This window comes from Lissotriton helveticus, chromosome 10 (genome assembly GCF_964261635.1).
Source record: "Lissotriton helveticus chromosome 10, aLisHel1.1, whole genome shotgun sequence".
NCBI lineage: Eukaryota > Metazoa > Chordata > Amphibia > Caudata > Salamandridae > Lissotriton > Lissotriton helveticus.
In genome coordinates this window covers 227330840-227344553 of record NC_136071.1, presented here as the reverse complement: position 1 = coordinate 227344553, position 13714 = coordinate 227330840, and the positions used below count along the sequence as shown (strand labels likewise).

The 13714-nt window shown below is 44.8% G+C and overlaps 1 protein-coding gene across 1 annotated transcript in view; it reads right to left on the bottom strand.

The window, feature by feature from the left end:
• The window catches only part of TOP3A (DNA topoisomerase III alpha), a 226265-nt gene that overhangs the window by 21251 nt on the left and 191300 nt on the right, over positions 1–13714 (bottom strand). Inside the window, exons 15-17 of the mRNA XM_078665179.1 lie at positions 12388–12553; positions 11506–11649; positions 5420–5542 (exon numbers count right to left, since the gene is read on the bottom strand). Of these exons, the coding sequence (XP_078521305.1) occupies positions 5420–5542; positions 11506–11649; positions 12388–12553 (433 nt within the window). The remainder of the gene's footprint in view (positions 1–5419; positions 5543–11505; positions 11650–12387; positions 12554–13714) is intronic.

Sequence of the window (13714 nt, the reverse complement as noted above, 5' to 3'; positions counted from 1 at the left end):
CAGACGGCCTTCAGAGGGCGTTGTTTGGTGGGGCGGCGGAGGGGTGCGAGTTTGTCGGCGCAGCAGGAGATCCATCGGTGAAACTTCCTGCCTGCGGAGTTGGTGTCGGTTAAGGCGCAGGGGTGGGGGGGGGTTTGAAGGAGGGTGGAGTTGAGAAGTTCCTCTGAGACCTTGCTCCAGTTCCTACGTGGCGGGGCTTGGGTGCGGTGGTGGTCTTGAAGGTGAAATGGACGCAAGTGGTCCGTCCAGGGGGGCTGGGTGGTGTGGCTGAAGCGGATGTTTGTCCCACCCGCGAAGATAAGGTCGAGGGTGTGTCCAGCTTTGTGCGTCGGCGTGTTGACCAGCTGCTTCAGTCCGAGGTTGGCGAGAAGAGTGGTGGGGTCGGGGTCGTTGCAGTTGTCGAGATGGAAGTTCAGGTCCCGAGTAGGATGTAGTCCATGGAGGAGATGGCATGGGCCACAGCGAACTCGGCGATAGTAGTTGCGAGGTTCCGGTGGTCTGTAAATGAGGATGCCGCGTAGCGTGGTCCTGGGGCTTGGCTGGATCTGGAGGTGAAGGTGTTCTGTGTTGGAGTGGTGGTCACTCGTGCTGGAGGTGGAGAGTCGGAGTGGGGTCTTGTTTGCGATAGCGAGTCCTCCTCCTGGGCGGTCCTTCCTCTGGATCTTGTAGCCATCAGGGATGGCGATGGTGATGTCGGGCCGGAGGTGGCGTTGGTCCCGGTTTCTGTGAGGAAGGCGACGTCGGGCGAGAGGGTGTCGATCAGGTCCCAGATCTCTACGGCGTGTCGTTGCAGTGAGCGTACATTGAGGAGGGTGCAGGTTAGGGTTTCGTGGTGTGTGTGTCGGCCAGTGCCTTCGGCGGTTGCGGTTGCCTTGTCGATGGTGAAGGATCTGCAGCAGAGTCTGCACGAGAAATGTCCATGCTGTGCGGGCCAGGGAAGGCAAGTGCTAAGAAGACTGGAGCGTGATCAGAGACAGTCTGGACATACGCTAAATTGGAGTTTACTATGTTTCAATATCTCTGGTGAACAACCAATAATGTATCCTAGACCTTGTGTTATGTGCTGAGCTAATGCAAGAGCCCTCTCGGACTGATGGGTGTCTGGCACGCACAATGTCAACCCTGCAATTATCTAACATGACCACATGTAGAGTTTAAACAGCTACAGGGTTGAGTCTGTCCTGCTGTGGGTCAAAAACCATGTTAAAGTCACACCCCAAAATAAATGCCAGATAATTAAGCTGTATGATTTTCCTCTAGGCTTCCTAATAGAAGCTGGGACAGTCCATATTGTTACCGTATACAAAATGGTCACCGCTACTCCCAATAGCGTGCCATGTAGTTAGAGGTATCTCACCTCCTCATCCTGCACTCTCTGTTGGGTCACAGTATGGCATTCTTTCAAATAATGACTGCCACCCCTCTAGCATATGAAGAGTAGGGTGCTGCATAAATCGTGTCGATCAAGTTAGCCCACAGCCTGGAGGTGGCATGACTAGTGAGGTGGGTTTCCTGTAGGAGAGAGATTCTATCTTTTCTCTGTTAAATTAAGCACATATCTAGTGGGTCTTGTGAGGATCATTTGCCCCTTGGATAGCCCATGTCAGCAGTTAAATGGGCCACACATTGCCTGGATGGAATTGATATGCACGTTTGGGGAGCACAGCTCTGCTGAAGTACTTGATTACGCCACGCCGATGAGCAGCTTTGAAGTAAGCCTCTTGACTATTGTGGGGGCTAGAGAAATTAAGGTCGCTTACTCCGTACTTCGCACACCCCACCCACTTTGAGCTTCCCAACTAATTTGATAGATAATTCATCCTTCACTACCCCCACAACTCCCAAACAAGCAATATATCGGGTGAACATCAAAATGTTAACATGCATTCTAATGACTTAAAAATTACACTCAGCCTACCTGCAGCAAACCTTCAACCTTCAAAATTCAAAGGTTTCATTGTAGAAACTCCTACATTTGGCCAATATCCTGGGGCCCCTTCCCACTTGTGGTACAAGCAGGCAGCTGAGACTAACATTTGTGGCAAGTGCCACAATTAATTCTTTATGCTATATCAGCATTCCTTCCTGGGGTAAAACACGTTTAACATTTGTGGGTACGTTTTCCATACAGGAGGCGTTTTCAAAACAGGATGGCAGCCAGAAGAGGCCTGCACTGGTCCAGCATGTTTGTTGCTTGTAGTCGATGTTCTTCTCTCCTACAGGGATTAGGACATCATTCTGCATTTCGAAGTTGACTGGAGGTACTCTAAAAACCTTCACCTCAGAGCTCCGGCAAGCTGCGCATGTTCTGACAGATTCTAGCAGCCTGCTTGGTCTGCGTGAAAAAGTGCAATCAGCCATTGACAGTAAGTTACCTACCTTTGGTAACACCTTATCTGTTCAAGACTTTTGCTAGCCGCAGATTCCTTACCTTAGAATTATCCCCATGCATCAGACTGGATCTAGTTATTTTTCGTTAGCTGTACCCCTGTTTGCCGGTTGGTGGCATCGTTTGACTCTACGTGGCGTCATTACCGTCGCCCATGCCGGAAATTACATTTGTGGTGCTTATATAGGTGCCGCCCTGGCGTTAGTCACTTTTCAAAACTTTTCATGCCAGAAGTGCAGAGCCACAAAGAACACTAACCACTGGTGTGGAAAAGTAGGGCCCTGAAAAAGGAAAGCCTGTCCCTAGAAATCCATTCACAGAGCAGGGAGGATGGGTGGGTCGATAAGGGATCTACAGCTAGATCGGGCTTCTACCAGATAAGGCGTTACAGAAGGCAAGTAAATTGATAGAGATATCTAGCCACAGATTCCTTACCTTAGAACAGATAACCAAGCAATACTTCCCAGAAAGTAGGTCTATGGACCAATTCACACAAGGAAGTCCTGCAGGACTGAATGGGCAAACTGTCCATCCCTACAGACCAGACTGTCCAAACAGTAGTGTTTGATAAGCGTGCGTAAGGAAGCCAATGTTGCCGCCTGGCAAATGTCCAGGACCGGAACTCCACATGCTAACACCGTGGTGGCAGCTTTCGCTCTGGTGGAATGAGCATGCAAATCCTTTCTTCGAGAAAAGTCTTCGCAATCTCTGTTCTCACAGCGAAAACGGAAAATAGGTTATAGAGATGGTTTTTCTAGAAATATACTAGAAAAATATGAGTAAAAGTGTACAGTAATAAACCCCAAGTGTGTAAAATACTGTTACATGCGCGCATGTATGTGTTTTCGCTTTATGGAAAAGGCCCGACTGTCGAGGTTAAGGACGTCATCATGATGTACCGAACAACCACGAAAATGGAAAATAGGTCTGCAAGAAGGTTTTTGAAGAAACTTTGTACAGAAATATGAGTTTAAACATGCTTTGAAAGAAGTATGTATATAGTAATATATGAAGGGCAATGTTCAGAATGGATTTTTTAAAACATTTTTGGATGTGTTGGTGGTCATTGAATGTCTGCTTTTGTTTACAGTTTTCGTAACGTATCCGTGGGGGATCGTGATTACCGACGTCATTGCAGTCTCCGGAGTCAAAGCGAAAAGATAAAATAGGTTCTAGGGATGTTTTTTATGGAAACTTTCGACAAGAAACATGACTTTAGCGAATACCTTAAGAAACCTCTAGTGTGTAAATTACTGTAGTATGTGTAGATATATGTGTTTTACACTTTATGGAAAAAGCATGATCGTCGCGGTTAAAAAAGCCATTGCGACGTCCCGAATAACAGCAAAAATGGAAAATGGGTCTGAAAGATAGAACTTAGTACAAAAGCATGAGTTTAAACATGCTTTTAAAGAAGTATGTATATAGTAATATAAGTAGGGAAATGTTCAGAATGGATTTTTGTTTCACATATTAATGGATGTGTTGGTGGACATTGAATGTCTGCTTTTGTTTTCTGTTTTCGCAATGTAACTGCGGGTATCGCGACGTCGTTGCGAATGTAAAAAATGTAAAGGAAAAAAAACACCCATTAATCCACTGAAGAAAATACAAGCTTATTAATCCACTATAGAGCCATTTTAGATAGAAAATACAATTTAAAAACCTTAAAAATTTAATAAAAAAACATTAATAGGTTACATGGACGTTATATTTGAGAAATAGAATTTGAAAGACCTTACAAATTCACTGTAAAAACCAAAGGTTACAGGGACGTTTGTGAGGCTTTAGCATTTTTAAAAAACTTCAAATTCAATGAAAAAAAACAAGTTACAGGGATGTTATAGTCAGGAAATAGAATTAAAAAAACCTTAGAAATTCAGTGAAAAAACCAATGGTTACAGGGACGTTATAGTTATGCGGACATTTCACTCGTACAAAACCAGAGAACTTCAGCAGTAACTCTCGCCCCCGCAATGCACTGATTATGACCTCACATATTACATCACTCATGACAAGGTCAGTAACATAATAATTTGTGTATAAATATGAGTATGAGCAGTATTTTTGCGATTCGGAGATGCATACTGTTGTTTTCTGCAATATAGCTAGGATGAATTGTACATTATAAAATGGGTGACACTTTGGAAATTAATTTAAGTAACTATGCACTGAAGTCCATCATATATGTTTTAACCTACATGGCTGCCCAATGAAATTCTAGTATGATAAAAGGTTGGTTTGTAATCAAGTTTGCCGATATTGATAAAGGAAGCCGAAACGCGCTTGTCCGTTTCTTTCGGTTGCTAGTGAAAGGACTATTGAATGCACAGCCCGTGTGTGCCTGACTTTCCTGTGTGTTACATTGTGGTGTGTATGTGAGACCAACCTTGTGAGCCGCAGCACCAGCTGCGCTTAGAGCGGCGGCTTTGGCAGAGAAAGTAAACAGATGTAATCCCCCTGCCTGCTCCACCATCAAATCTCATGGGAGGGAAACAGTACTGCCCTGAAGTAGAGCGCATGATTCTCAACGGAAGGCGAGAATCATTGTGGAATTCATCGGAACACATGCGAGATGTGGGAGACCCGACAGAGGCAAGGCGAAGGACCCAAAGCAGACGAGGATAGATAGTTTGGGGACACGGAGGATAGATAGTTTGGGGAGACAGTGAATAAACAGTGATGCCACCAAACATACTTGGTAAGGAAAATTCAGGATGTCAAATGCCGGAATGGGAACTGTGCTCTCCTAGTAAAAGAATGGGACAAACCTAAATATAAGGCAAATAATAAGTTCACAGGTGGGTTCATGCGCCACCTGTGCTATATCTTTGCTCATCAGAACCCTCTAAGTGGAAAATACTGCTAAGGTGGTTTTCTGTGCATAAGTCCAGAACACATTTAAAACAGTAAGAGGGGAAAATACTTTTTATGGATATTCGGAAAGGAGACAATTGAAGGCACTATGAGTTTCAATGACCATACTTTGCTCAACAGCAATGTCTACGAACACAAACATTGATTTCTCACCTTTGAACAGGATGTGGCTGGCAAACAGTGCACACACTGTCATCTCGGCTCACCTCCAAAACTGAATCAGGAAACCAGATCGCACTTTTACAGCTTGGGTAGCCAAGACAGGATATGAAGAACCTGTGAAATACATGGAAGAACACAAGAATATCCACTTAGATTAATGGGATTTAGATCATTGGGAATGATGGTAAAGGTCTTATAGGTAATGACTAATAATACCGACAGCAGCTAGTCTCTTCTCTTCATTTCAAAAGCATAATTCAGCATCAAACAAAATGAAGAATAAATAATAAATATTCGTTTGAAAGTAAGCTCCAGTATAATCCAATCATTTACTGTTCTTTTTGCCAATGTACTTGTTCCATAGCATTAATATATGCCACAGTCAAAGCCTTTGGTCAAAATACAGAGTACTGTACTTAAATGAGAACTGAAGCTGCATTTTGACTGACTTCTAGATGTAACTGGTGAACCACTATACTAACTAGTTCTAGCCCCCAGGCGGGAGACTTCTAAAGAACACAAACCTAATCTACTGGCAGCAGAAGATTGGGAGAATAAACTAAAGTTGAAATGCCACTTATACCAAAATACTGCACTTTGGAGTGATGCAGACGCATAAGGTGTAAGGTTTTCCCCTGTGCAGTGGTGAATTGCTGTAATCTATGGCTTGTGTTTCACTGATATTCACTCCATATATCCGAAGGATCCCCTTGGTAGCTCACTACATTGAACTTACTCATGCTTTGGTGCTATTTATGCTTCATTGCTCTAACATTATGTATGTCAGAAAACCCAAAGAAAGATCAATGTATGGCACAGAATGTAAACCATGCAAGAAAGACCTGAGCTTAAGGAAATGTGTATACATCATACTCCTCTTTTAAGTTCAGAGGCTCCCACTAGCCAAGAGAATAAAGTATGAATTACTTTGTTTACTGTTTTCGAAGGGCCAGGGCAAAAATACTATTGGGAGCCGACTCCGCATTATACAGCACTTTGAGGTTCAGGGAAACAAGTCTAATTTTACAAACTAGATTCAATCCTAAGATAAACGGAGACAGGTCCAGAACTAAACCAAATCTGACAGCGTTCGAAAGAAAGATAAAGATGTTCAAAAAGTAGATCGAAAATGAAGATCGATCTACAGGCATGGATCTCCTGTTATAGGTCAGCCAGCATGTTAGGAGTGGGTTTTCAAATTGAAATGTAGTGTAGTGCCTATATTCCCAATAGGCTCTGCGCATTGGAATAATATACACTATAGATTTGACATAGGACTGAGGTCAGTATGTCTCTATAGAGTATATTAAACTGAATTGTGTGCGTGCCAGCTAACTCACAGGTCACTAGAAACTTTCTCTAATAAACAAGAAGGGATTAGTTTCTGACAACCGCATAAACATGACAACTTTGTTTCCCCTAGAACCGGAACAATATCTTCAGAGTCATGGAAACAATAGATAACTATTTCACTCAGTCAATCGTGCATGCTTCGTTTTTACAGAGTTGCATAGAAATCGAGAGACGGGCGATTCAATAAAAAGGGTTTACTGAACAGTCTTATTTATCATGCAAGAGATATGAACTGCTACAATCATTTTTTTATTTGTGTATTTTATAAAGCGCACAGCTGCCCCAACGGGGCGTCCCGGCGCTGATAGAACTGGGGACAAGGGGCACAGACATGGGGGAGGCCATTAAGAGGAGAAAAGGTGGGTCTTCAAGGACTTACGGAATGCCGATTCAGTTTGACAGGCACGTAGGGCAACCGGGAGCTTGTTCCAACACTGGGTGGCGCAGACCTCGAATGTTTTTCCTCCTGCACGAGTTCGTTTGAATCGTGGAGTTTCCAGGAAAAGTAGGGAGTTGGAGCGTAGTGTCCTGGTGTTGACATAAGGCCGCAGAGTGCTTTTCAAGTGGGCCGAGCCATTGCCCTTAGATGCACGGAAAGCCAGTGTCATGGCCTTGAAAACGCATCGTTTGGCAATGGGTAGCCAGTGCAGTTTACGGAGAGGTGGAGAGATGTGAAGTCTAGCGGGGATTCTCTCCACCAGCCGAGCGGCAGCGTTTTGAACAGTCTGGAGTTTATGACGTAGGCCTGCTGTGATACCAAGGTATAATGCGTTGGCATAATCAAGATGGGATGTTATTAATGCTTGGACCACAGTCTTACGGCAGTCCGCTGGCAGATAATTAATAAGCCGTTTGATAATCTTGATCTTTGCGAAGCAGGAGGCTGCAACTGTTTGTACCTGAGCGTTGAAACTGAGGTGGTTATCCCAACGTACTCCCAGGTTTCTCACCGAGTCTTTGGGTGTCGGAGCTTGGCTCAGATCCTCTGGCCACCACAGACTGGAATCCAGAGGGGATGGTGAGTTAAAAAACAAGATCTCCGTTTTTCCTGCATTGAGACGGAGGGAGTTGGCATCCATCCAGCTAGAGATGTCCCTAAGGCAGGATTTCAACGGATCAAAGGCAGAGGCGGAGGGGGTGTCAAAGGTGAACAGTAGCTGAATGTCGTCAGCATAAGAAGTGGATTTAATCCCAGTATGTGCAATCAGTTTGGCCAGGGGGGGTAAAGTAAACATTGAACAAGAGCGGGCTCAAGGAAGAGCCCTGTGGTACTCCCCATTTCAGTGGTCTGGCGGAGGAGGTGTAGGGGGGGGGTGTAAACCTGCTGAGAGCGGTCAGACAGATAGGATGAGAGCCACTTCAACACTGTGACACCTATGCCCAGGTCCCCCAGCCTTCTCAGCAAGATCTTATGAGAGACGGTGTCAAATGCTGCTGAAAGATCCAGCAGCACTAACACCGCCCTCGACCCCAGGTCAAGCGTCCATCTCACCGAGTCAGCCATTTCAATAAGGGCTGACTCCGTGCTGTGGCCCGACCGAAAGCCGTGCTGAGAGGTATGTAGGAGCCCATTGGATTCGATGTAATTCGCCAGTTGAGAATGTACCAATTTTTCCAGCATCTTAGCTGGGGCAGGCAGAAGAGAAATAGGCCTGTAGTTACTGGGGTTGTCGGGGTCCAGATTGGGCTTCTTCAGGATGGGGACCAAAGAGGCATGCTTCCACTTGGCGGGGAAGCTGCCCGTTCTCAATGATTCATTCCAAATATGGTTCAGATAGGGGTTAAGCAGAGCTGACAGTTTTCTATATTGTTTGGCTGGCCAGTGGTCATTTGGGGATCCAGATTTACATTTTAGTAATTCAGCCATAGTGTCAGCTTCAGAGATGAATGCAAATTCTGACAGAGTGGGCGGCTGTGGCAAGAGAATAGTGGGTTGCTCTTCCGATCCTTCTCTGTTGGAAGTAGGGAAGGAGGAATAGATGGTCTCAATTTTGTCCTCAAAGAATTGCGAGAGTTTATCGCATAGGGACTGGGAGGCAGGCTGAGTGCGAGTCAGCGCGTTAGGGTCTGTGAAGGATCTAACTATGTTAAAAATCACCCTGGCACCATTACTGGCGAGTTTGATTCTAGAGGCCAGAAAGCTCCTTTTGTGCTCCTCAACCATTCTACGGTATTCTTTGAGGGCTGTTTTGTAGGCGGTTTTGCTATCCGAGGAGTAATTCTGTCTCCAGGAGCGTTCGAGGAGTTTACATGATGCCTTTTTCTGCCGAAGCTCGTCGGAGTACCATGGTGCTGGTGGTGTGGCCCTACAAGTTTTGATAGGTTTGAGGGGGGCCAGAGCCTCTAGGGCCTGACCTATCCAGGCGTCTAGATGGTCGATGCCCCGGTCAGGATCGGACGAGGGGCTGGGTTGGGAATTTTTTAGGTATTCCTGGAGTGTTTCAGGGGTAATGCGGCTCCAGTTTCTGCCTGAAGCTTTAGGGGTGATAATGGATCTGATGGGGCAGGTGATACCAATCTCAAAGGGGATGAGGAAATGATCCGACCAGATAACCAGGATGGGGGGAGCAGCCAGAATAAGTGGTAAGTTGGAGCAGATCAAGTCTAGAGTATGTCCCGCTTTGTGCGTGGGAAGAGCTATTATTTGAACTAGATTGCAGGCCGCCAGCGTAGAGATGACGTTTTTGCTGTGCGAACAGGATTCCTCATTTGCATGGAGATTGAAGTCTCCTAAAGCAGTGAAGTTGGCGTATCGTGTGCTGAGCTGAATAACATAGTCCGCCAGAACCGGTAGATGTGAAGTATTGGAATGGGGGGACGGTAGATTAGTATGCCCAAGCAGGAGGTGGACGGGGAGATTTGAACACTAAAAGGCAGGCCCTCTATACAGTCAATTTGATCATATAGAGGGAGGATAGCCGTCCATTTGGATTTGTGAATTAGGGCAACGCCACCTCCCTGTTTACCATTGGGTCTGTTAGCACAGATAATACTGTAACCCTCTGGTAAAGCGAGGGAGATGATGGGATTCGTGGTCTCGTTCAGCCACGTTTCAGTGAGAAAAAGCAGATCCCGGTTGTTGTCTCGAAGGGACTGCCAGATGTCGATGGCATGTTTGCTCAATGATCTGCAATTAATCAGCGCAGCTCTGAGAATCCAGGAGGGATGGACTCCGCGGGTGGGAGCAGGAATCAGAGCATGGGCCGGACTGTTGGTTGGGTCACAAGAAGAGAGGGAGAAATGGCAAACTTTACAAACGTAATCCTGGCTCCGAGCGTCAGAGATGGACCAGGGGCAGGTTGAGCAAAGGGGGGGTCTCAAAGACAACATCTCAGTCCGAGTGTATACTGCGGTGATATGGCTGGTGAGTCGGGCAGGGGGACCGGCCCCGGCCGCGTCATGATCGCGACGAGCGCAGACGAGCTTGCCTTAAGCGCGCCATCGGCACGCAATCGTCGCGCCCGCTGCGCTCGTCCGCTGCGCTTCCGGTAGATACACATGTTTATAGTGGGGGGGTGGGAACAGGGGGCGTGGCCTCAAGGTGGGCGTGTCCCAATCTCGGCGTGGGGAATGGCGGGTGATTAAGATTGGCGATCATTAGACAAAATGCGAAGTATAATGCGTACAGCGTAAACAGTAATATAAAATAATACTGTAATAGCATTGTCTGTTGCTAAGACATATATAAAAATACAAACATAAATTACACAGGCTAAAATACTCAACTGGTGCTTCTAAAATACGCCTACCCCAGTACCTAACCTAGGTCTAGTACGAGGGAAGAAGTAGGTGCTGTTTAGCTTAAGTCTAGTTTTGCCAAGAATCTGCCAAAGGTTTCTCCAGGTTCTAATCAGCTCCAGACCTTTAGAATGAGAGACGTTGTTATCTCTTTCTCTGGACTCTATTTCCCAACACCCCGCAAGGGGAGTCAGAAACACTGGAGCTGGATTTCTCGGCAGGAGGAGGACAGCTTCTAGTCAGTGCGTCAGCTGGAGAGTTGGCTTCCTTCGGGACTTGCTGTGGTGAGCTGCGTCGTGCAAGTAGGTAGTCAAACCGCACTGAACCACACCGTGCTTTGCCTTAGCAAGTGAAGGTATATTTATACCTTGAAGGTGTTTTTGGAATGCCAGCATTGACGTAAAGTCGGGCATATGAACGTCGTGAATTATTTCCTAAGGAATAGATGTTCATGCATAATAAATGAGTTCTTGGAGAAATCAATATCCAAGCAAGGGGAAGTCCCTAACAGCTTAAGAGTCTGGTTTTCCAAGAAATCGTGACGTAGATGAACGAATGGAAGTAGCCATGCCTGTATTTGGGTAACATGGACTATGCCTAAATAAGGACTGGATAGCTATGCCTATATAAGGGCAATGTGAAATGTACCTATATAAGGGCATGAATCGGGAAATGCATACGGAATCTAAATCGACATACAACAGAAATAGTAGACAATATACTCACCAGTGCATCTGATTGGCTCCTTGTCACAAGCTAGGGCAATACAAATAAATACATATTTCCATTGTGCTGTGAAATACTGCATATTCAAAGAGGACAACGAACCAGTATGTGGCACCTTAGACCTTGCTAATTTTCCTGCTTCAACACTTTACAATGATCAAGTCAGTGGCTTCACTTTTGCTAGAGAGAAAGATGTAGCACAAGAATGCTTGTAAAAATGCGGACACCTAAAAGATGGAGAAACAGGAACATACACTCACCCACCGTCCTTCTTGGTTTTCAGGACCATGTCCTTGCCACAATGCGGACACTTTCGGATAGGACGAGGAGTCTCAGGGAACAGATCCTCTTGAGGCGCAGTCTGGACAGCTTCCCCAAAGTACTGTGATAGCGCATCATCCAATCTGTAAAGGAAATGCTAGCATCATTATTTGAGCCTGTGCTGCATCTCTTAAGTCCTGGGACAGAGAAGATACACTCAGCTGCAGCTGTGCATATGCTGGAGATAATGTTTTTGCTGCTGCAAAGTCATTCTGCCAGTCGGTGTTCACTGGACAAAAAGGAAAATGATTTTGAGAGATATAAGGAACGTAAGGCCAAACTAGGAGCCCAACGCAGACGCAAGTTGACAATTCTAATTGGTAAGGTGCCTAGGTGTCAGAAGCAACCTCTGGGAGACCTGGGTCTAGTACAGCAGATAAAGTCAATATTTCCAGCTTAGGCAGTGTGAGACAAATATAATCAGGAGGAAAGGAGCTAATAATACTGTAGCAAGACATAGCCGATTATAGGGGCTGCCTAAAATTGTAAGACCATTTCTTGATGATGAGTGGAGTTCTTGATGTGTAATTAGAACAAGTAGCACCGCAACAGTTTAAAGCAGTCACTTGCTTACATACAATGATATATTAACTATTCGTTTTTACAACGAAATCAAGCCACACCAGTGAAATTTAGATGTAAGTAAAAAGAATTTATGGGTGATAAATTTGCTCCATTAAAAACATTCACAGAAAGCAAAATACGGTAGCAACAATGAAGTCGGCCAAGGTAGTTCTAAAATTTGTCACATATGACAGGGTGAAGCACGATGAGCTCTAATGAATTTTAATAGCCCTGCAAACGATAGTAATCACACTTACTTGTTGGCTTTAGCCACTGCCTCAACAAAGACCTGCTTGTACTTTTGAATCTGCTGTCTCAGGACAACAAACTTATCTTTCTTCCCTTCGCTAATAAGCTTCAAGTCGGCTTCCAGTTCAGCCCTCAAATCTGGCTTGGACATCTCATAGCCCATGGAGTCATAACCTGGGAAAGACAAGGAACACTAACATGAAGGATGGGAAGTCTCCGCGCAATATATCTAGGCTGGCTAACAAACTTGCATTTCACTGAACTGCCAAATTGTTGCCAATTTTGGACAATTTTCCAACACTTAACAGATATAGGGAAAAACACTTTAATCAGTTCAAGTGAGATTTCAAAATATCTCTCAAAAGGAAATCTAATAGATGAAGGCACACAACTACTGACTAGCGACTGCCACAGACAAAGACTGAGAAATTGCACTGTGGATGCATTATGTCCAATGTGGGAATAGGACTTTAAGATTTAAATGTGCTGTTGTCAAATATTTTAACCCATCACACAATAAAATTGAACAAAGTATCTAGTGTTTAGAGACCACAATGCAGTATTCTAGTGCCTCTGAGAAACGCATTACATTTCTCCTCACATAAATGCACAGGGGCCACATTAAATGTTCATGTTTCAAAAGACTGGAAACAGCCATCCCTAACACCAACTCTGCCCTCTTACACAATCTCTAATCCCAAATTCCCCAGTATCTTAAACCATGAGACTGAACAAAGAGTGGTAGTACCGAGCAAACACATACTGTGTCACCTAAAGGCATTCAAGTTTGTCTGGAACTAAGAGACGCATAACTAATTACAATCATAACACTCAAACCAAAGAATAGGGTCTGGGGCCAAAGGGTGGTGCAAAGAAAAACTATAGAAAGTCCACTGGATCTAGAAAGGGAATACTTAGCAGAGGTTCAATAATGTTACTGCGAGAAAGCGAGACACATTTTGGAAATAAAGGTGAAGAACTGTGTGCCATTATTCTATAGTGGATTTCCCTAGAAAATTATATAAGAATGTATTCAACATTTAAAACAGCATCAATAGTAACTTTGGATGCAAAAAGGGTTTTTAGTCCCAGAAAATTCCTAAATTTATAGGTGACTAGCATTTCCCCCTCTCTTTTAGGTTATTTTTATGCTCTCTTATTGTGATTCTATTTATTTATTTATTTAATCCATTTATATGGCGCGACAGCTACCCAGAGGGTTTCCCGGCGCCTTGGAAGTCAATCAGTACCGTGGGGAGTAAAAACAGAGTCTTAATCTTGGTCGAATAGCCATGCCTTGATATTTTTTCGAAAAGTTCTGAAGTTTGGTTCCAG